The following is a 25,560-nucleotide window of genomic DNA, read 5'->3' on the forward strand; positions in this document are numbered from 1 at the left end:
TATATATATAAAGGGTAGTGGAAGAGAAAATTGCAAAAATAAGAGTATAATTATGTGTGGGGTACAGAAAACCAAGAAAATGTCTGTACAGGGTGAACAGAAAGTCCTTGGACCATTTTTAGTTTTAAAATTAAATATTGTTAAAATCACTTTTTTCTCTTTTCGAATAAAGTAAGTATTTAGTCTAACTATTGATCTAATTATTTTCAACAAAAATATTAAAATAATTTTGTTTAAACTTTCAGAAAAATGAGCAAACGAGAGGCCATAATTCAGCTTCATTGCGCGGGAAGGACAAACTCAGAGATTATTAAGCTCTTGAAAGTGGCTAAATCCACCGTGTACCATGTTGTGAACGGATTTAAGGAACTTGGTACATCTGAAGACCGTCCTAGGAGTGGAAGACCTCACATTGCTCGAACAAAGAAGGTGATTAAAGCTGTCTGAGAGAGGGTAAGGAGGAACCCGACGAGATCTGCAAGACAAATGGCTAAAGACATGAATGTGAGCGTGACCTCAATGAGAACCATTGTAAAAAACGATCTTCAGTTGTCCCCCTACAAGATGAGAAAGAGACAGTACCTCACACCTGCCCAAAAGCACAAGAGACTTGAAAGAGCAAAGCTTCTTCTTGGAGAACTGAAGGCTGGCACGGCAGAGCGAGAGATCGTTTTTTCTGATGAAAAACTCTTCACAATTGAAGCGACTGTTAACAATCAGAACGACAGTTTACGGAAAATCTTCAGCAGACATTGATGACTCCGTGAGAATAGTTTTCCACCGACAAAAGCCGGCTTCCCTCATGGTGTGGGCTGCAGTCTCCAAATCTTGGAAGTCGCTTCTGATTTTCGTGGAGCAGGGGGTTAAGATAAACACAGATCGCTACATTAACGATATTTTGGTTCCAGCATTTGAAGAGATGAAGAAACACTTCAAAGATCAGCCTTTCACCTTCCAACAAGATGGAGCACCATCCCACACCTCCAGAAAAACTCGGGACTGGTGCCAACATCATTTTCCAAGATTCTGGAGTAAGGAGATGTGGCCTCTTGCATCGCCTGATTTGAATCCCATGGATTTTTCGGTGTGGTCTTTGTTGGAGGCAAAGGTCTGTTCTGTTGCTCATCCAAGTGTTGATGCTTTGAAGACATCTCTTCTGACTGAATGGGCTAAAATACCTCAGGAAATGCTGCGTGCCTCGGTTGGTAACTTCAGACAGAGAATTGAACGTCTAATCGAAAGGAAGGGACGTCACATTGAAAATAAATAATTTGAATTTATTCTTGGTTTCCTAACTTATAATTTTCATTCATGTTTAATTTATATTTTTGTAATTTTCTATTAATAAACAACTTTTGAATTGGTCCAAGGACTTTCTGTTCACCCTGTACTGTCGGTTTCAAATCCAAAAACAAAGGGGACCAATATCTGGTCGCCTATGTCAGACACTTTTTGGCTTCTATTTATACTTGTCTCTACAGAAATTCCATGTTTTTCTGATCTTCTGTAATATATATATATATATATATATATATATATATATATATATATATATATATTCAATGCTAAAAATAACTTTTTAACCTACTGAGCTTATAACTTAATGTTTTAAAAATATTTTAAAACCAAATTGCATGACTTTAAATCCAATTTGCATTTTTTCCATTTTCCAAGATGAACACTTAAAGAATAAGACACATTTTTATCTGAGATCTTAGTTATTGATAACTACAGATCAAAACATTGTCATGCCAGGGTAGCAAAAACTGTACATGTCGCGCGCCTACACACACACACACACACACACACACACACACACACACACACACACACACACACACATATATATAAGATTTTGACCTATTTCAATGATTAGGGTAGCTTAAATAAATCAATGTTTTGTAATTTCAAGGTTATGAAGATTTTATAAAGCATAAAAACAATGTTTTTCTATATAAAATATTTTATTTTTATATTTCAAGCAGTCCTCCGCTCTTGATCAAAAAATGTAACGAATGAAAGATGTTGGAAAAACACTGGAAATATGTTTTTTGGGTTACATTTATTCCTTGCAACAATGTTAAAGAATTCATGGGAATTATTTTACAGTTTGTGAAAGAAGAATATTCTTTTTTTATTTAATTTTTATTAGCGTTCGTTTTAACTGGCAACAAAAAAGGATGCAACTGATTTCAATATGTATAATAAATATTTTGAAACAAATGTGTTGAACGATAAAATGTTACTAATAATAATTATCATAATAATAATAGTTGAAACATAAATATAGTAAAATAATATTGGTGATGGTTATAATAATAATGTTTATGTGATGGAGATAATAATATATATATATATATATACACACACACACACACACACACACAATCATATATTTTATTTCAAACAAAAAAAAAACTTTCTTGGGATACATATTAAAAGATGACGGGAGTTCATATTGGAGTCATGCATAACGGGGATTCATAATACACAAATAACGATAATGATGATGAGGGAGAGACATTTATAACAGTTCTTTGAATATCATGATGACTGTGATGATAAATATGAAGGGAGACATATCAGACTGGAATGATTCTTTTTAACACGTAGAGAGGGAAGGAGATACTTCACTTATGATGGAGGAGGCACATTACTTGTAAGGAGGGTTATACAAGAGTTTGTTATAGATGAATATGCAAAGCACATTTACCTTTTCTGTCATAAGGAATGACGACACAAGACAAACAGTTACAAACATAGATGGTTCCTTCACTATTCAACCGGCCGATCGGTGATGTCAGGAATTCAAACTTGGATCTACATGGTCTACTTTCCTCCCTTTGCTTCTAAGAGGCTCTTCTCTTGATCTCTCCTGATTCTCTCTAACTGACTCTCTCTCAATTATCGACCAACGTGACTATATCATGTTTTCTACACATGTCCGTCCAACACACCTTTGGCAAACAAAGAATCCTCAATTCTAATTGTTTAATATCTAACCTATTTTTGAACAATATATTTTAATTCGCATTGTGCATTCATGTAACTGACATATTTAATATCCAAATTTCTAAAAGAATGGACAATCGACTCTTCTCCGACATAAACAATATTTAACTATTTCTAATAGAATTAACAATAAACTGAATTTCTAACATTCCATTATCTTTAACACTTGACTACAGGGTTCGATTCTAACCTTATCCTAATATCATTTTCACTTATCGAGTATGTCTTAGTTGAAAAGGGGGACATCCCTTTCATGTAACAGCTGGACTCTAATCAGATCTTTTCAATTTTCTGTGACCCCCTCTATTTTTCATGGCTGGACATCTATCATCTGCAACATTTGCCATTTGAATGCACCACTAAAACATTCAGCCTAGCGCAGGTATGCTATGCAGATTAGCTTCTATAGTTCTTTTTTGGTTTTCTTTCGCCTTTTTTGTTTCCTTTTATCCGTTATAAATTTATTGTATCTTTTTTTTTTAGTCGGAAGAAACTCAGTTGAAAAGGAAAAAGCAAGCAAAGGAAGATCAAGGTAGGTATTTTATATTTATAACACAGCACACAATTTCAGTTCTGAATCTCACTAATAAAACAAGAATTTTAAATGTAAAATCCAACTTTTTTCATCAACATAATCTGATTTTAGAGTGATTCTGATGCTTTCAAGAGTTTGAAGCGTCTTTGTAGAAGAGTTTTTCTTTGGCCTCGAACTACACTTCAGTTTCAACTTGTAGCATATACATCCCCTACAAAGCATGGTCTTGTCTGTCATAACAATACATGATATCGAAAGTAAACCAACAAACAACAGAAAAATGAAATCATACCTCGTATCACTGCTCCTCCTATGACCAAAGCACCTACAATTAGTTTCACAGCAACATAGAAAAATAAATATTCTGAATTTAAAGAAGCGCTGTTTATTAAGCTGTTGATGTTACCTTCTTTTATGCTAGTGGTGAAGAGGGGGGGGCATTACAAGGCTATGATCAGCTTTTTAGTTTTATCTATTAAGTCATTTCTTTACTCATACTATTTGCTTCAAAGTATCTCAAACTCCTCCTTTTTGCTCACTCTCTCTTTTAGGCATGTGATGTCCTCCATTTCTAACCTACTGCAGGTCAACATGAGTATATAAGTTAATCCAGTAACCTTGATTTTCTGTGTATGTTAATGTTATCATGAATTTAAATCACTTATAGCAATGCACATGAAAAAAATTGAAATGTCTTTAAATATTTCAATAATGGCATTCACAGAGCTTGGCGAGCTCAGAAAGGATATTTTAGATTTTTAAAATCCAATTAAAATTAATGAAGTTATGACTATTTTTGTGCCTCACATATTTGGATATTTTTCCCTCTTTAAGACCATATACGTTTCGTCACATTTTTTACACTACTTTTTCAGCAAAAATGCTGTATCTTTGTTAAAACAGAAGATCAAGCAATGAAATTTGCCATATAAGTGTATTTTTGTGCTAAGAATTAGAATATGCTACTGAAAATCTCCAGAAATTAATGGTTTCCAAATAATTTGCAGTAAATGCACATAAATATGCTGCAATTTCTTAAAAATGCCATGTATTCATTAAAAGAAAAGTTAGAGAACTTGAAGATGAATTGTAATGCATTTTATGTATAAAAAAACTGAAATCTAAACCTAAGACTGTTTGAAAATGAATATATTGCAATATTTCTTTGGTATTATTGTAGATTAATACCTTCTGTTGCCTCCCTTATCTGACCATTTCTCTATTCTAGCATATTAGGGCAGTTAACCATTTTTTTCTATGAGAGATAAATCCTGTGCGTTTTTTATTTTATTTTATTTATTTTTTTTAAGACGATTATGTATGGTTTTAAAGAGGGTCTTTGTGCAATTACGGAAGGATGAAGAGACTTGCCACTCTGACTTTGAGTTAATGGTAGGGCTAAGGGAAATTGTGTAAACATCCTGAAGATTTGACAGAAATGAAACAAAAACAATGTTAGAATTACAAGTGGGGATTAGTTTCACATAAATTTAATGTAAAAAATTTACATTTTAGAGAACATTCTAGCGTTTTACAACAGTTGACCAATTAAATGAGAGATCATGTGCATTTTTCTTGAAGGAAGGATTTTTTTTTTTTTTTTTTTTTTTTTTTTTTTTAGACGCTTATATGTAGCTTACAGAGGAATTTTGTTTGGTGGGGAACTTGCCACTCAGGCAAAGAGATTATCTGACACTCATATTTATGGTAAATGGTTCATAATTAGTGGCATTTGAAAAAGATTTGGAAGATAAAATTATTTTAAATATGTAAGCTTATGTAAATGAGGGTGTGAAACTTTACAAGAATTAAAACTAACAAAAATATTTAAAACAAGTGACGTCACTTTAACAGAAAACATGACATTTGGAAAAGTATCTAGTATTTTTTGCCAAAGCTGACAAATTGTTCACGAATTTGATTTTTATTTTCAAGTAGTGGGGGTACCCGGCATTGTCCGGGTGTTTCGAGGTGTGTGTGCTCTTAAATCAAAAAGAAACACCGGGGTAAAAAAAATTTTGGTAATTAGGTAGAATCGAACCCAAAGCCCTAAGGCGAAGTTGGAAAATAAAATGCGAAAAACACATGACACGTTAACCGCTCAGCCAGCAAGAATGAAAGAAGTTTGAATTTATTTAATTAAGAAGAGAATTGACAGGTGCCCGCCCTAAATAACGTGAAATGGAAATCGTAGAGTTAACATTTTGTGCGAGCGTTATGATGACGACTTAAGTAATAGCTATTCAGCAGTGAACATTTTCTGTGGGACAGTTTTTAATGAGGTCAATAACCCGGTTTGTTTGTTTTACCAAATTTTGGGGAAAACCAGCTCCCCCACCGTTTATTAGAGGAGTGTCTCATCTCAAAATGAAAGCAACCATCTGATGTGACAACGGTAAGCCGACATTGACCAAACGTTACATCGCTTTCTGGAGATCACTGGCCGTGGACCAGGGATTCGAATCGAGTTTCACTTTTTTATACCGAAAAACGAAAGCAATATGCGGCGATCCCAAAATGTTGAGTATTTAGCGCTTCGAAGTCAGGCAAATTAAATAGACGGGCGACCCCCATTCGTAACTCGTAGATATTATGATTTCAACACGATAGTTTTAAAAATGAGCGACATCCTCGAAAAGCCGCCGAAGGACATCCTTTTGCGGACATACACAAAAAGCGAATATACATACATTTTCGCTTTTATATATATAAACTAGCAGGGGGAGGGTACCTGGCATGGCCCGGGTGTTTGTAGGTGTGTTTGTTGGGGGGGGGGGATCAAAGCAACCCTGTTTAAAAAAAAAAAACAAAAAAAAAAAAAAAAAACGTTGGCCGAGTGTTTGGAGGTGTAAAAGAAAAAAAACGTTTTAGTAGGAAAGTAGGCTTGAACCCCGAACCTTTGATGTGGAGATGGAAATGAAATGGCAAAAAACCCTGGGACCTAACCATCTCAGCTACGAGAGAAGAGGAATGAAAAGCATCTTAATTTAACGTTTATAAAATGTAATTAACAGGTGCGAGAAACTCAAGTTGCGTGATGTTTGACCTTGAAACATGACGTGGCTGCAAGCCAGTTTTTGCTGGTTTTATACTGAAAAGCGAAAGATGCACGGGATGCTCTAAAAATCTGGAAAAAATAGCGCATGAAAGTTGGGCAAATTAAATAGACAGGCGACCCCCGTTCGTAACTCATATATATTATCATTTAGACGTGATATAAAAAGTTTTAAGAAGGAATGAGCCGAACGAGAAGTCCAGCGAAAAAAACCTTTTACAGACATGCACAAAAAGCGAACATACATACACACATTTTCGCTTTTATATTTATAGATTACATTTTGTCTTTTTTCTACTGAACTTTCCAGTCTAAGACGTTTTTTTATTTCTTAACTTCAGTAGGAACTGAGCACCTCCTACTAATATTTAAATATTGAATTTGCATTTTTTTTTTTCCTTATAATCTGGTAGATTAGTGTTCGTTTAAAAATAATCTGCTGAAAAAATTGTAAAAGGCGAAAATAAAAAAGAGGGTACCGCTCATGCATGTGAACCAAAAAAAAATCTTATTTCACAGTTTCGGTTGTTCAAAGCAAAACACTGTTTAATTTATTATTAAAAATTAATGCAATGGATAAAAGTACACACAAGTTATGCATTTAGAAAGATTATTTTCTTTTCTTTTCAACCATGTAAATATTTTTTAAATTCTACCAGAAATATGTGAGAAATTGCAAATCGAACAATGTTCATAATGCCGGACTGATTGGGATTGTTTTAATTACATATTCTGATAACAAAATAGTTCTAACTAAACATGTAAGAACATGTTTTTTATATTCATATTTTCACTTTCTTTTTTTTTTTTAAATTCTTTCTGGAATTAAAGTCAACATAAAAAAAACATCTGTTTACAGCCTTGATATTGCTACTACTACTACTAGTTTTCCATCCAAACTCGAATAGAAACGATTTTTTTTGGGGGGTATGATCATTTTAAATTGCTAGCACAAGAGAAAACAACATAAAATTATACTTTTAATGGATAGTAAAAAGATTGATTTATTTAACAGTGGCTGTCCAAAGAAAACTTTTTTCCAAATTTTCAATACTTGTAATGTTGAAGTCTTTTTAACACAACAAATAAACAAGTTGTCAAAAGTATTTCGGGTTAGCATTAGTATTAAGTGACATCTTTTCTGATTAGTTTCCAAATTTCATGATAAATGTCTTAATACAATTGCAGTATGAACATATACAAATCAGTAGGGAAGGGGTCTTTACAAAACCTAACCAAAAAGGTTGTTTTATGATGTTCACATTTTTATCAATTTATTTGCTTTAAACTCTTGACATATATAATGTACATTATTATTTATTCATATGAATATATATGCATTTTCAAACAAAACTTAGGACTTTAAAGTGCTTTGGTTTTTAAAATATGACTATTTTAGCAGAACCCCCTTGAGATGTGTGATTATCCAAAGCCTTTTATCGTTCATATGTATTACTAATCACTAGCAAACATAACCTTTATTATGTAACACAATATCACTTCTTTGGGCATAAATCTCTTTCTCTGGAGTCTTTTTTTTTTTTTTTTTAGGTCTGTTAACAATCAGTAGTCGCTGAGAATCAGATCTAGAGAATAGGATGGGTGTAGAAAACAATACACAGTGCAATTCCTGTAGTTTTGCCATTGTTGCAACCACATTAGTACATTTTCTTGATGAAAAAACACCATTTCCTTCATTTGTGTTTCTTCAAACGTCCCAATAATCCTATGTATTATTTGTGCTGATGTTTTTTCTCGTGTTAATTGAACAAAATACTTTGTGCATCTCAAAATACAGAGGCATAACCAACCTTGTCTGCTGATGTTTACATCTTTGGTAGGTTTGGACAGCTTTCACCTGCTGCTGTCTACTCGGGTGACTTTTGATTTGACTCTGAAGTGATGTGGTGGATCCAGGTTTCATCCATCATATCATATCGGCGTAGAAACTTATTTTTGTTGTGTTGAAAACGTTTTGAGTTAAACTTTTGATACACTGTGAGCAAACACGACACCCACTTTGAACTTTTTAGGAGGATCATACGATAAAGTACTGCCTTGTCTGTTGTCTATTGCTCAACTGGTGCAACTTGAAAAATCTTGCAGAATACAACAATTCTGTGCAAAGAACTGCGCAAAAAAAGTGTGAAACTGTTTTATGATCACATGCTTCAAAGGGATGAAAAAAAAGAAGTAGTCACCACTTATCAAGGCCCAAATGCCACTTGAGGATAACGATTGAGATTGTTAATTGGATGCTGAATAATATTATGAGAGGATTGAAAATGACAAATAAAAAGGAAGGATTTGATTATTTATGAGAATACCTTAAAAAGTTCGCCCTGTCGGTGGGGCATCAGAGTACACCGTCTGCCCCCCTGCAGAGAGTAAAAGTCCCACAACGGGGCCACCTGTTTGCCGTGGGTGGCGACCCGTGACACCTTGGAACGGAATCCTGGTAGTTGAGGGTTGTAGAGGATAGATATGAGTTCCTCTCCTTCCCAACACGCCACTTTGGTCCTTACCTTGGCTAGACGGGCGGTCGGAGAGGCCCGCTCCGATCAATCGGCTGGTCACGTCAAGCCCTAAATCAGACAAACACAACAAGAAAATACGCCCACACTCCCCACATTATACAAACTGATTTAGCAAGTGGTGGCTGTAGGGTCAAACAACGTGCTGGATAATGGAGAAAACATGGCTGTAAATCTGAATTTTTTCCTGAAAACGAGGCCTTCAGAAAAATTGAAGAACCACAGATGCTTAGATCCACCAGCAGGGAGTGTATACTTTTCCTGTATCCCTGTTGGGTTGGGGGCGAAAGGGTACCCCCCCCCCCCAACACTTCCCAAATAGGACTCCGAGGCGGGTGGGGAGCAGTAAAAATGAAAAAAAAGAAATCCATCTATGAATACAAACAAGCCTCAAAAAAAAAAAGAATACGAGATCTATTATCAGATTCTTCAAACTCAGACTCTGAAAATGAACCAATATCAAGAAATGAGAATTTCCCAACATTTCTAGTATTGGAATCAACCAGTGAACAACCCATAACCAAAACTTCTCCATTTAAAATCGAAAAAATACTCTCACAAAGTATTAAACCTATATCGGTTAAAAAACTAAATAATGGCACAATATTAACACAAATAAAGAATAAAAAGCAAGCTGAGGAACTGCTAAAATGGAAAACTTTTGACAACAAAACCATTAAAGTTTATCCTCACAAGACACTAAATTCAAGTAAAGGTGTCATCAAGACCTCTGAACTTGCATTATGTACCATAAATGAAATAAAAGACAACCTTAGATACCAAAACGTCACAGATGTACAAAGAATCCAAATAAGGAAAAATTCTGAAACTATACTCACCAACACATACATTCTGACATTCAACACACCAATAATCCCACAAAAAAATCAAAATTGGTTACCTAACAGTCAACACTGAGCCATACATCCCAAACCCCCTAAGATGCCATAACTGCCAAAAATATGGACACCATCGCGACCGATGTTCACGGTCACCAACATGCATAAGATGTGGCGAAAAAGACTTCCACGAGGATTGCAAAAAAAAACCTAAATGTGCAAACTGCCAGGAAAACCACTACGCAAACTCAAAAACCTGCCCAATCTGGAAAAAAGAAAGAGCGATACTCAAAACAAAGTACACAAATAACATTTCATTTAACGAAGCATAGAAAGCTGCAACTACGCAGATATAACAAAAAAAAAATATACAGTACTTCAATAACTCAAACCAACATTCAATAGCATCAAACTCCAATAGCAATGTTGACATTATCACGAAGCTCTTAAACGAAACAAAAAGTTTACTTGAAGAATTTAAAAAAATAATGACCATTCAATGTTATACAATAAACAATACTTCAACAATAAACCAAAACACAACTATAAACTCACAAACAAAACCCCAACCAAAAAGTAAAGAAATAACCACAAGTAAAAAACAAAACACAACAAACGAACACTCAAAATAGATTTCAACTACTGAGAAAAGTTGAGGATGAAAACACCAATAAAAATGTCGGTGAGAAAAATAATAAAACTAAGAAGTTGGAAGAGCCCAGAACACCAGAAGTTATACCAAAATCAAAACCAAGATCTAGATCAAATTCAATATCCAGATCTAGATCAAATACAAAAGGAAAAGACCCTTTACAAAACTCTCAAATGACAGATAAATCTATGGACTCCCCGGAAATGGAAGTCGAAGAAGGGAGAAATGAAGCAAGTCCCCCCAAAAAAACACAACACCAATCACTGTCCAAACAAAAGGGGAAAAAAAAAACAAACAAAATGGATACACAGTCCCGAGCAAACTCCAGTTCCCGAACTCCTAGCAGCAGAAATGAAGAGCCAAGCGAAGCAACACCATCATCGCCCAATAAAGCAGGAACTAGGGAAGGACCAGGATCCAGATCCCAATCTACCTCAAGAGAAGGAAACGAAGAAACATTGGAGGAAATGGAAGTAGAAAACAAAACGCCCCTAGACAAATAAAATGGAACAAAATAAAAGAACTCAAAATATAACAGCCATACAATGGAACTGTAGAGGATTGAAATCCAACTATGAAGAATTAAAGCGATTAATTAAAGATCACAACCCAAATATCGTATGTCTACAGGAAACTCTAATGAAGGAAAACTCAAACCTCTCCCTTAGAGACTACGAAGTATATAACAAAATCAACCTATCACATATAGACCATAGACCAACAGGTGGTACAACCATTTTGTTAAAGAAAACAATACCCCATGAAAAACTCATTTTAAACACAGAACTACAAGCCATAGCAGTAAGAGCTACCTTACACCAAACTATCACAATTTGCTCAATCTACATTCCACCAAAATACAAATTTTAAAAAATTCAAATAAATCAAATAATCGAACAGCTTCCTGCACCATCATTAATCCTAGGGGATTTCAATGCGCACAGCAACCTTTGGGGAGACAGACAACCAAATCATAATGGAAATATAATAGAATCCATACTAGAAACCACAAACATGTGTATACTGAACAACGGCAAACACACCTACCTACATCCATCTACAGGAACAATCTCAGCTATAGACCTAACACTCAGCTCTCCGACTATCTACATGGACTTCAATTGGGATATCCATGAAGAACAGTGTGGTAGTGACCACTACCCAATTTTCATTAAAACAAATAAACCCACAGTAGAAGACATAGTACCAAAATGGCAACTAAAGAGAGCTGACTGGTCCACATTCAGAAATCTCTGCCAAACATAAATAACGAAATACTCCAGGAACCTGACCCAATAGCAACATTTACACAAAGATTAATAAAAATAGCGGAAGAAACAATCCCTAAAACTTCAAAGAAAAACAGCAAGCACAAACCATGGTTCACAAAAGAGTGTAAAGAAGCAATTAAGAAAAGGAAAAAAGCCTTAAAAAAATTCAGATTAAACCCAACCTCAATAAACTTAGAGCTCTACCGCCAAGCTCGTGCAAAAGCACGACAAATAACCAAAAAAGCTAAACGAGAAACATGGCAAGATTATGTATCTAAATTAAATAATAAAACACCCAGCAAGAAAGTATGGGACATGGTGAGGAAGATAAATGGGAAGCAAACCCAACACCCCATTATACACCTAAAAAACCCGGATGGTGGAAAATGCACTGAAAAAAAGGATATGGCAAATCTACTTGCTGAACAACTAAATAAAAACTCCTCTCCCAAACACCACAGCTTAACATTCCAAAACTACAAAAAAGAAGCAGAAGAAAGAAAGCTGAACTTCAGCTCAAACAATACAGAAAAATACAATTTACCGTTCACAATATCTGAACTTAAAAATGCTCTGGATAGAAGCAAAGATACTGCTACTGGACCGGACGAGATACACTACCAATTTCTGAAACAACTACCAGAAACCTCATTAAACACTTTCCTGAATATACTAAATAATATCTGGCTCTTAGGCTACTTTCCTAACGCTTGGCGAGAGTCCACGATCATACAAATCCCAAAACCTGATAAAGATCCCACAAATCCAACAAACTACTGCCCTATCTCTCTAACCAGCTATATCTGTAAAACCATGGAGAAAATGATAAACGATCGACTCGTATGGATATTAGAAAAAAATAAAATATTTTACAAATATCAATCTGGTTTCAGAAAAGAAAGGAACACAATGGACCAATTGGTCAAAATGGAATCGTACATTAAAGACGGTCTTATTAGAAACCACCATGTGGTGTCAGTATTCTTTGATTTAGAAAAAGCATACGACACTACATGCAAATACGGCATTATGAGGGACATGCATAACCTTGGAATCAGAGGAAGGATGCCAATATTCATACAAAACTTTCTCAGGGGTCGCTCATTTAGGGTACGCCTCGGGGGAGAGATGTCTGAGGTATACGGACAGGAGATGGGAGTGCCCCAGGGAAGCATAATATCAGTTACACTCTTCCTCCTAAAAATCAACAACATCAGCAAAGCAGTGACTACAGACATTGACAAAGCCCTCTTTGTAGACGATTTTACAATCAGCTACTCATCCCCTAACATGCAAACAATAGAAAGGAAATTGCAGGAGTGCCTTGATAAAATTGAAAAATGGACAAATGAAAATGGGTTTATCCTCTCCAAAACTAAAACAGTATGCATACACTTTTGCAAAAAGAGAGGATATCACCATGAGCCACAACTGAAAATAAATAACAACACAATACCAGTGGCACAGCAAACCAAATACCTAGGAATGATCCTGGACAATAAACTCAATTTCAAGCCACATATAGATGCACTAAAAAAAAATGCCAGAAAGCATTAAACATATTAAAAATAATATCCCACACAAACTGGGGAGCAGACAGTAAAACCATGCTCCTATTGTATAGAGCAATCATAAGACGAAAGCTGGACTATGGTTGTATTATATACAGTTCAACAAGGAAATCATACCTAGAAAAATTGAAACCAATACAAAATCAAGCACTCAGACTCTGCCTAGGAGCCTTCCAAACATCACCTATTCTAAGCCTACACACAGAAGCTAATGAACTCCCCCTTCACCTGAGATGGGAAAAACTCTCACTCCAATATACATTGAAACTTAAAAGTTTACCAGAAAATCCTGCTCACGAAAAAGTATATACGTCAATGTATGAAAATTTCTATACCAGCAGAACTACAGCTGCTCAACCTTTGAGATATCGCCTTAAAAAGGCTATTATAGAAGGATACGAAGAATCAAAAAACATACAAACTTATACAATTCATAATACTCCACCTTGGACAATCACAGAACCATACATTGACATGACTATCAAAATAGCCAAAAAACAGACTAGCAATCAAACGTATCAAAACAAATTCCTAGAACTCAGGGATGAATACTCCACATACAAAACCATCTATACAGATGGCTCAAAAATAACTGGAAAAGTAGGAGCAGCAGCAAAAATGCATAATGCACACAAGCAAATCCGATTACCAGATGGTGCCTCTATATACACCGCAGAGTTACAGGCTATTAAGATGGCTCTTGAACTGGTCCAGGAGTCTAGTGAAAACAAATTCCTTATCTTCAGTGACTCCATGTCCAGCTTAATTGCATTGAAAGGAGGGAAAGTAAACCACCCATACATCCTGGAAATTATAGAAACATACCAACACCAAATAAAGAATAACAAAACAATAGTACTAGCATGGATACCGAGTCATGTCGGCATAAGAGGAAATACAGAAGCTGACAAACTAGCTAAAGAAGCAACAAAGCTGATGCCTTTAAACAGAAAAATCCCATACACGGATAGGAAAAATAAAATAAACTACTACATAAAAACAAAATGGCAAAAACTATGGGACGAACAACTAAACAACAAACTTAAAGAAATACACCCAAATGTTGGGCAAGAGAGAACCATAATACCAATACGAAAAGTAGACACTATATTCACCAGAATCCGAATTGGTCATTCAAGACTAACACATGAATACCTTCTGAAAGCAGAAGGTATCCCTCAATGCAGAATCTGCCAACAACCACTAACCATTAAACATATATTAATGAAATGTAAAAAATATGAAAATATACGTACGAAATATTTCAAGGAACAAAACCTTAAAACAATATTTGAAAAAGAAACACCTTACAAAATATTAGATTTCCTGAGAAAAATTAAACTTTTGGAACTTATTTGAAAATAAAGCAAACCACTGGCCAAAGTCTCAAATGAAGAATATTCTCTTCGCCTTTTATGGCATGAAATGACCTATAGGGTTGATGTGCCATTAAACAAAAACTTACCTTACCTTAAAAAGTATTTGTTGACATTAGACTTGAAGGCAACCATGTAGCAGACAGAGAAACAGTTTTATGGTATTGTTTCCCAGATGGGGAAGTTCTTGAAATGAAATTTAATTTTTATTACATAGGCAAGAAAGAGGCTATATCGAATACTCGCTCCTACTTTCGTAATCTGTCAGAGGGTGTGGCTAATAATTGATGCACTGACCTATATATAACAACAATGCTCTGTCTGCAGTCAAGTAAAGACTTCTTAGATATTGAGAGAACCGGCAGTTGTTAAGTTTTCTAACTTGATCGAACAAGCGTAACTTCTTTGCAGCAAAATCACATCACTTTTCATTTAGAGGTCCTTATGTGCTGAAAAATTTTTGACTAATAGTTTTTCTCAAACTACTTGCCTTTAGAATTCCCTTTGTGTATCCTTTTATCAAATGTTATTAAAATGCAGAAATCTGTCATCTGAAAAAAATTGTTTTACTGCCAAACACCCTACCCAGGTTTATCCTAAAAATCTGGCCTTATCACAGCAGCTCTTTATGCTTCACTGGCAATATACTTCGTTTTAGATGAATAAATGCAATCTTCGATTGAAAACAATTTTAAGTCTTAGTTCTTTTGAATTTTGTAATCTCGTCAGTTTTTTTTTTTTTTTTTTTTTTTTTTTGGCTTTATATGCTGATGTTTCTGTATATTTTTTGAAATTTGTCCAAGTTTAAAAAAATTCTATTTTTTCCTTTTTTCTTTTTTACAGCATTACCCCCGCCTGAACCACCTCAGTTCTGTGACATCTTCAGCACTGTGCCTAAACTCCTCAGCTGTGATGTCATGATTCACATCATGGAACTCATACTCACACGTACGGCGGCTCAAAGGTCAAGGTCGTGGTCTGAGGCACAATTTGAAAGGGTCTGTATACACTACTTGTCAGCCTACTTCCGCTTTTCCTTATTTACTAGTTGCATTTATTCGGTGTTGCCCAGGTTGAAAATATTGCTGGGTAGATGGATTAGAACAAAATAATTTGAAATATAAGTAGGTTTACAATTTTTTATTTTAAATAGGATTTTTAATTGTCTGTTTTAGTTTTACATTTTATTTTCAATTTTAATAAGTTAATTGGTTATACCAAAGCTGAGTTAATCTTTGTTTCTATAAGACTTTTTGTGAGATATTCTAATCATGAAAAATGGATAAAATATTCCTTAGTTTTGGGATTGAGTTGTGTTTGAAAAAAGTTAAACTTAAATTGTTTTAATAAGCTGTGATTTGCAATTAACTTCCGAAATGATCAATTTCTTACTAAGGTTCTGTCATTCTCACCCTCTCTCACTATATATTGTTTGACCACCGCCTCTCTCTTATTTTATGCTTGTTATCATTTTCACTGTTTTGATACCTCATTATAATACGGTTCCTATTCCAGTAGCTTCTTTCCATCAATTGCAGGTTTGTGAAAGTCGCTTCCTGCTGTTTTCCTACCTGTAACCCTGGTCTTTTCAAGACTAAGGTCAATAGGCATCTCCTGTTTTGCAATAATCAGCTTTTGTTCTTGTTAGCTACTTACATCAAATGGCTTCATGCCTTGTCTGAAGTGATTTCCGTAAAAAAAAGAAATCACTATTCTTTCCATCACTCGCTCTCAACAGTCGAAGGTGATATAGAAAGGAATAAAAAGAATGGGAACACGAGTATTACTACATAGATATAGAAGGGAAGAGATTAGCGAACAGAAAAGAATTATTTTGTTTCATATTTCTACTAGCTGACTTTGTTGACTCGTGACTGCTTTGCAAAGTTTGCTGCTTCAAATATTTCAAACATTAATTTTAAATAAGCATTTCGGTGATATATCTGTAAGTATAACAAAAAATTTTGGATTTGTTCATAGAGATGAACATGTTGATAATTTTTATGCAAATTTATTCATCTTTTAAATGTAACCATGAAGAAAGGAAATGAAAAAAGAAATGCGTTTTTCTTTTCACTAGCAATTTAGAAATGGATCACTACTTCTTATAAATCTAGTCAATCTCTTTAAAGAAAGGACCATTTGAACAAAAATGCTTAATATTTGTCCAGGAAAGAAAACGATATTGTGAAACAGAATTATTTGTTACATTAAAAAAAAAAAATCATTGCATTAACAAAACAATAACAAATAATATTTAATTAATAAAATGTCCTTTTTCAAAACCAATATGCAAATTAGTTAGCCTTGTGACTGATATCGCATATATATAAACAGTATATAAAAAGATAGTGTTTCTATCGTGTTAAGTAGAATTGACTTAAAATAGGATGTTTTGACTTAATGAGAAATAAACCCAACTTTTGCATTTATTCATTTAAATATTTAACTGGCTTTGCAAACTCACTTTAATGAGGTTTAGCCAACCAGATGAGAGGGTTTACTAGGGTATGGTGTTTGGAGCCATACATGTAAGATTTACAGTATGTATTAAGATCAGCCATAACTACCTGCCCTGATACTCATACTGCTATATTCTCAAAAACTAATGTTCCTATACCAGGAATTGAACCCAGGCTGCCTGGATGAAAACCAGGAATCTCTATCCTTTTTAAAAAAAAAAAAAAAAAAAATGCACATAACATTCTCACTATCAATACAATATCAATCGACAGATCTAACAAGAAATTAGGTCAGAAGAGTTACTGAGGGGGGGGAAGTGTCGTTAAATGAATAGAGAGAGGGGGGGGGTAAATTCTACTGAACATGGCATCTAATAGCACCCTCCTCTTCCAAAATAAAAAGAATGCTTTATTTATTTTTTTTTTTTTTTACCATTATTCTATAATTGTGAAAGAACTACATACAACATGTAACTTACGCAAAATAGTTTCGGATGATTCAAATAAATTCCAATGCATTGTAGATTTTCATATTTTTCTATCTTGTATTAATGTTGGTTATCTACCCGGCTCTCATAAGCTGTCAATTCAACCAAGATGAGTCTTGTATTATTTTTGATGACAGACCAATGCCTAGCTGTTGCTCCCCTCCCCTTTTCTCTTGTAACTTTGAAGGTCACTCGGGGGTCATATTCTGATGACTTACCACTATATGTACTCCAATGCCACAAGAACCACATGCATTCCGATTGTGTTTAAACAATTCACAGACACGTATGCATGTTACACAATTCAGTTGGAAATTTGGGTGACGAGTTAGTGGGAAATTTCTGTCGTGATCAAAACAAGTATCATCTTGGTGTGTGTAGGTATTTTTTTTTATTGTACTCTGTTTGATTGAGATGGTGAGTAAGCAAGCTGGAATTAATGTTTCCGTGCAAAAATGACATGTTTTGCTTTTAAAAATACTTTATTATTAACTAGTATAGATATCCAGTGTTGCCTGAGTCCAAATAAAGTTCCGTTTGGACACGCCTGCTATATTAAGGATACTGAGCATTTTTCATTATGTCAACTCCATCGTTACCCCCACAATAATTTCAGGAATGAAAGAACGGATACAATTACGAAAATGTAATTGACTAAAAAAAAGAAGTATGTGACAACCTCCCCACCAGATATTTCAGCAGAAGGGATAAAAAGAGGATCTATTCTCTGGATATTGAGCACATTTTTTTGCCTGTGTGCTGGAATAAAAAAAAATAAATAAATAAATAAATGAAAACAACTTTGCTTTCAATCAAAATAGCAGGGAGTGCCTGTGCGACCTAAAAGAAGAAAAAAAAAAATGAGCCGTGGTGTCCGGGCTTGAACGCAAAAGAGGGGAAGAAGGCAAAAACAGACAAACTATTTTGCCCATATATGGCCATGAGTGCTTATGATGTCGTGACGTTGCAAAATAAGCTTTTTAATCATAGTTTTACTTTGAGATGCGTGCGTGACTTGCGAAAAGAGTGATGTGAAAAAAAAAATGACCCTTTCAAAAAGTGGTCCATTTGACTGCTTATAGAATTAATCTTTTTTCTAACTTCCACATATTATACATCCGGCGTATTGCTATTTCTGATGGCACCGGTTTTGACCCAGTTGGATGCAGATGACAAAAGTTTTTAGCATACATACAAACACACAAATATGCAGACGACTTGCCTTTATATTTTGTGTGAAACCCACAAAATATAAAGATTTGTGTGATTTGTGTGATGTCTTTCGGTGGTCAGAGCCCTCCAAGGTCACTGCGGCAAGCGGCCTCCAGTTAGGACGGTATAGGCGGCGTCGAATCAATAGACCGCTGCACCGTTTCGCTGTCCCTCTTTACACAGACAAGCATGTGGCGTAAGCTATTGGATTCACTGCGTCTCATAGCGGTATAACCGGGGATCTGAGGTTCGTCTGGTACAGACTTCAGCCAGGTATCCAGCGCCGACTTGAACGATTCTGTTTTGCAGTTCGTGATCTCTCTGATGTTACGTGGTAGGCAATTGAAGAGCGTAGGACCCCGGGAATTTAAACTCGATTCCCTGAGCCGTCGGATCCAGTTGTCCCTGGCACTGGTTAGGGGTGGTACCACACACCTTCTGCCACGTTTTGAGATATGGTGCTGTATACCAGCGTTGGGCACCTGGTTCTCCATCATACACCAGGTATAGATGATTGAATATCTTTCTTGCCTGCGTTGAATCGATTTGATATTCAACGTATCCAGCAGTTGCCAATAATTCAATTGACTATAACCAGTTAACTTTCTTAGAAACGACTTCTGGATGGCCTCTAATGCTTGAATATGACCTTTTCTGTCCGGAGTCCACAGCTGACAACAGTAATCAATGTGCGGCAACACCAGCGACTTCCAGAGTGTCAGCATTAGGTTTTTTTGTCTCGTTTTGAAAGTGCGTAGAATCCAACTGGAAAGGCTCCGTGCAGTTGAACAAACTTTGTCGATCTGGGAGGTGAATGTACCATCAGAATCCAACGTTACTCCCAGATCGCGCACAGTATCTTTGGTTTTAATTAGCTTCCCGTCTTGGGTCGAGTACTTAGATGCTTCTCTCAGGTCCTTCCTTCTACCGTATTTGATACACTCGAATTTCCCGGAGTTAAACTGCATATTGTTGTCATCCGCCCATTGGTAGATAGCGTCTAGATCATCTTGGAGAGCTTGTACATCAGAAGAATCTTTTATTTTCCTGCCAATCCTGGTGTCGTCGGCAAAACTTGAGATGAAAGACGATTTGACTTTTTCGTCTATGTCGCCGATTAGTACGAGGAACAGCAGCGGACCAAGTACTGAACCTTGGGGAACGCCAGATAGCACTTTGGTCGGGGGAGATGCAGAGCCATTTACTACAACTGTCTGGTAGCGATCTGTTAGGAATGATTTAATCCATAAGATCAATTTACCTCCAATTCCAAGATGTTGGAGCTTTTCGATGGTTACTGCAAAGTCCACTTTGTCGAACGCCTTTGCAAAGTCTAGGTATATCACGTCGACATTACATTCATTGTCTAGAGTATTAATGATCCTATCATGATGGATTAGAAGCTGACTTAAGCAGGATCTTCCGGTTCTGAATCCATGCTGCCCTGGATTGAACAGACTGTGGTTGTTGAGGAATTCCACCAAGTACTTTCGAAGGACCTTTTCGAATACTTTTGTAATGTGGGATGTTAGTGCCACTGGTCGATATTGCTTGGGGAGAGATCGACCGTCACCTTTGTATATTGGGATAATGTTAGCGCGCTTAGAGTCGGCTGGGACTATCCCTTTGTCCAATGATGCCCTCCATAATATGAATAGTGGCTTAGCCAGCTGCTTTTTACATTCCTTAAGGAGTAGCGCTGGGAAACGGTCGGGACCTGCCGCAGAGTTGGCTCTGAGTTCATCTATCGCGTCGGTCAGGTCTCTTTTGTGTAAACGTAACATCAGTAAGCATTGGTTTAGTGTCGTCATCTGGTTCAGGTTCAGGATTTGACGGTATTGGTCTAATGGGCTTACTGAAAACCGATTCGTATTGATCAGCAAGTAAACTGGCCATTTCAGCACTATTAGCGGTTAATTGCCCGGCATGATTAATGAGAGGACCTATCGCTGACTTAATACTTGAGAATTTCTTGGCATAATTGTAGAAATATTTAGGGTTGCGCTTTATAGCACCAACAGCTTTGTACTCGTCATTTTCGCGTGATTTTTGAAGAGAACTAATCAGTTTCTTTTCAATTTCAACTAATTCGCTAAGAATTCGCGTTGTTTTTTCATGCGATTTGGACTTTTGCAAATGTTGCATTTTTCTACTTCTTTTACGCATGAGGTTCTTCCGATCCCTCGGTATGAGTTTACTGACTGGAACGTTTATGAATTTTTTCTTATAAGGAACATGTTCTCGTGTGGTCTCGTAACAAAGATTTCCAATACGATTCAACATTTCATCCGGTTCAAGGTGTGAAAGCTCATTTGCCCAGTCTACTTCCGATAACCGAGCTCGAATGTTGTCCCATTTGATGGCGTCGTTGAAAAAATTCAGAGATGCCAGGTTGCCTGGTTTAGATACGTTATCGCACTCGGTATCCAGCCGCTGGCATTCAATACGTGAGCTGCAGGTCACCATGAAATGATCTGACAATATTGTCGGCGTACTGGTATAACTGTGCAGCAAGGAATCATTATTGGTAAATACCAGGTCTAGGGTATTACCTCCTCCGTGAGTGGGCAAGTTGATATACTGGCTAAGAAAGAATTCATCAGTTAGACTTTTCAGTTGCTGCAGCATCAACCGTTCATCTGGCGGTGCACCAGGTCCCGGTGCACCTGTGGGCCAGGTAGCATGTGGTAAATTAAAATCCCCACAGAGTGTGATGTTAGGAGTTGGTGTATCCAGGTTTCTCATCACTCTTCTAAGTTCGGCAATAGCCTTACCAAACTCTACTGATGTCGATCTGTGACCACCCATTATATCGTCGGGTTGACGGTAGATGACTACGATCACCAGATTTGGATTTTTTAGTTGAACACCAACCATTTCGATGACACCCGATGAGTATTTAATAATGGGTGGCTCAGCAGTAGCGGCCAGATCGTTCCGCACGTACAACATAGCGCCTCCACTATTCCTTCCTCGTTTACTTTTACGGGGACGGTTACGGTCGCTTCGAAAGGGTTCGGATCTCTTAATGTGTATCTCAGCATCTTTCTCTTCTCGAAGCCATGTTTCAGTTATGGCTGCAAAGAGTTCGTTATTTGCATTCAAATAATCGCTGAGCATTGGCACTTTGGTTTGGTTTGTACGTGTATATATATATAAGTTATAACTGAACATTTTCAATCTATTCTCACTAAAAATATAAGACGGGATTAGACCCTTAAATTCTCTCGTACATCCTTACTCACCATCTTAATCAATTCAGTCCCATTCTACTTTTCCATCTTGGAAATATCTCGTACAAAAACACACGTCCTTTGTCACATGACCAACAATTCAAAGTATGCTTAAACTTTTACACTTGTAAATGTTCATAATTAAAAAAGACTTCAATATCATTTTGTTTCGATTACTATTCAACATTTGCATGAGATAACACCTCAAAATATTTTAAATCAAATTAATAGTTTGTTTCTGAAAATTTTTTAGATAAGGAATTATTTGTATTATTAGAACTATTACTTTCATCTTGAATGTTGTGTTTTGGCCAATTTCACCTCCGACCTTCAAGTACATCTTGTCTAAATTCAGAAATCTGAACGAAATATAATTAAAATTTACTTTAAACTTCAACACAATCATGGTTGACAAAACAAAAACCAATCTATCGTGGATTCAATAAAGCGTTCAGTTCAGAATTTTCTTCAGATTCTAGAGTCTGACATGATGAAAAAGGTCTGGGGGTTACATTGTGATAATATCCATGTTGAGAACTCAAGCTTAATATTGTCGGTTGCAACTTGATGCCAATTGTGGTGTCATGCAACTGTAATGATGATCACGGTTGTAATGAATTCCACTAAAGTTGATGCATCGAATATTGGACGCTGTCTTTTTTTGGAATTTATCTTTTTTGCACAAACTTTTTCTTTTGTATTTTTCAGGGAAAAAATTTGCACTGGAAAATGCGTCGAGTTATAATTAAATCCTTTCTGTTTTTAGATTTTGCATCTGATTGGCCTTGCCCTTCACGAACAGAAAATAGCAATAAAGAGAGGGGAAGTTTTTGACTTTCTCCCCAAGGCAACTAAAGGTAAGCATGTGAAATACAATCGATGATTATAAAAGCTTCACCATTTAATGCATACGAGATGCAATTAACAATTGAGAGCTTACGATAAGTTTCTTGAACATCTTTCCATTTTAACCTTTCATTCACTTGCACTTGTTTCTGCCAGTAAAGTTTATTACAGCAACTATATTCTCTAGTGTGCTGATACATGTGAGTGAATGCTGGCTTTGATTAATTCAATCCTTCTGAGGTTGTAGAGGAGTGACACAACTATGGTTAGTTGGAGTATTTATCGTGTTCATCTTTATGACTATCCAGAATTTTAATGGAAATGATTTTTTCGTTTGTGGAATGTTTTGATGCAATTACTTTTTCTGGTAAAATGCATTTCATTTTTTTTTTTTTTTTTTAAATTAAAAATGAGTCAAATTGGACATGTCTCTAGTGCACAAATCTTATCCCCTTTTAATCAAGCACTTTTAAAGAGACTTTGTTGGTTTGGTCACGCTGCGCAACACAACCCACAGTTCATCTACAAAATAATAACTCCAAAACTACTCCAATCTTGGCGGAGACGCCTGGGAGGTGAGTTGAAGATGTGGTTATATACCATCAAAGTCAACGTTGAACCTATCTGCAGGCCATAGGTCTACATTGTATGCTGTTGGTCCATGGACTTTCTTTGCTGCTGTAGATCATTGTGAATGGTTTGCATTCACCCAGGACGTTATGTGTTCTATGGAAGTTGATGGCTCAACCAATCCTCGGTGGATGCCACTAAAGTTAAGTCTAGAATTAAACATGGACAAGTTTTAATTATAAATTTCTTTTCTTGGCATAAATTTCAAAAATTTTTTTTTTTTCCAATTAATAATTGTTCATTAAAATTATAAGCCTAACATTTTTTCCACTTACAAAAATAATTAGTATATATTAACAATATTGTCATTAATTCACTACAATTTTCACATTTTCATGTGAAATTAATTTCTTCTAGTAGAGAAAACTTTAAATTGTTTTCTAAAATTTAAACTGGCACAGAATGCACATTAGTAACAATTTTTTTTTTTTTTTTACTGTAATTTAATTTTTAAATTGGTAAAAGGAGCTTCTTTATTCTTTTCTTTTTTCTCTTCTATTCTCTTTCTTTTTCCTTTCCTTTTTTCCTTTTCTTTTCTCCTTTTCTTTTCTCCCTTTTCTTTTCAAGTATTAACTTGTTATAAAACGACTAATTTTGATTTCTATGAAATAATTGGATGTAAATTTACAGAAAATAAAAAGCTTCTATAACTTTCAATGTTTTTAAACGTGGGTTTTGCTAAGAATTTTAAAACTTGCTTAAATGATTTTCTATTGAACAATTTTAATACTTACAAAATTCTTTCAAATTTTGACAAAGTAATTTTTATTTTTTTGGATGTTTTCAAAAGATTAAAATGACTATTGATTACAAAAAAAAAAAAACGAAATTAATTCTGGTAGATTTAATGAAATTAATTTATAATAGGATTTTAAAGTATTTAAATATTTTTATATTCAAATGGAAATAACTCTTGTACACAAAACTTATCTTTCTTACCAAAAGATATCTTAAAGCATGAATTGTCTGCCCCTGATTTTACTAGCCAATAAGACAGGAGGATCCAGATGGGTGACGCTTATCAAAATTGAAACCTCATTTCGTAGTAATTCTTTCAGTTGAAAAATCTGAGACTGTTTTATATTATTGATTTGTATAGAATCGTTTCCATCAAATTATTTCTTATTTAAGAATTATCACTCATTACACTTTTTTTTTCCAATTTTTTAGAAGGTCAGAATATTCTTCGTTTGCTGGAAAGTTTGGTGGACAGTGAACACTTGACCCATGAATATCAGAGTGACCTTCTCCGATGGGTGCTCAAGGTGAGTAGCACCACCCTACACACAAATCTTTTTTTTTTTTTTTTTTTTTTACTTATTTTTTTATTTGCAAGGTCTTTTTTTTTTTTTTTTTTTTTATTAAGAGGATCTTCTAAATATACAATAAAAAAAGAAAAAATACTCGATTAAACCCGGTTCTCCAACTTCCAACGTAGACCCCTACTACCATGTCTCCTTCTCCAACATCAGGGGTCTACGTTCTAACCTTCCAGAGGTTGAAACCCAATTACAGGAGACTAAACCAGACCTTTTATTTTTAAGTGAAACTGGCATTGGACAGGCTATTTCCCTTGATGAGTTTGCAATTACAGGATACTCTAACTTAACTTCTAAATCTGACCCCCAAGATCGCCATGGGCATGGAATATGTGCCTATATTAAAGATAGCTTTCCATGTGGGAGGGACATCTCCAGGGAAGATCCTAACTTACCTTATATGTGCTTCCGGGTTGCTTTAGCTCACACTACTGCATTTATATTTACTCTCTATCGCCCCCACAACAGCGGAGTTACTATCTTTCAAAGCATATCTGAGAAAATTGACCAAGTCCTTTCTACTTA

The 25,560-nt window shown here is 35.5% G+C and overlaps 1 protein-coding gene across 4 annotated transcripts in view; it reads left to right on the plus strand.

Annotated features, from left to right (window-relative positions):
* Window positions 1-25,560, plus strand: part of LOC145256493 (E3 ubiquitin-protein ligase UBR2-like) — a 262,146-nt gene that overhangs the window by 192,094 nt on the left and 44,492 nt on the right. For all 4 annotated transcript variants that reach the window (XM_080115440.1, XM_080115442.1, XM_080115441.1 and 1 more), the window contains exons 27-30: window positions 3,496-3,544; window positions 15,689-15,843; window positions 23,007-23,097; window positions 24,887-24,981. In XM_080115440.1, the coding sequence (XP_079971566.1) occupies window positions 3,496-3,544; window positions 15,689-15,843; window positions 23,007-23,097; window positions 24,887-24,981 (390 nt within the window). The remainder of the gene's footprint in view (window positions 1-3,495; window positions 3,545-15,688; window positions 15,844-23,006; window positions 23,098-24,886; window positions 24,982-25,560) is intronic.

This window comes from Euprymna scolopes, chromosome 32 (assembly GCF_053919585.1).
Source record: "Euprymna scolopes isolate OS-2025 chromosome 32, ASM5391958v1, whole genome shotgun sequence".
In the NCBI taxonomy this organism is placed as follows: Eukaryota; Metazoa; Mollusca; class Cephalopoda; order Sepiida; family Sepiolidae; genus Euprymna; species Euprymna scolopes.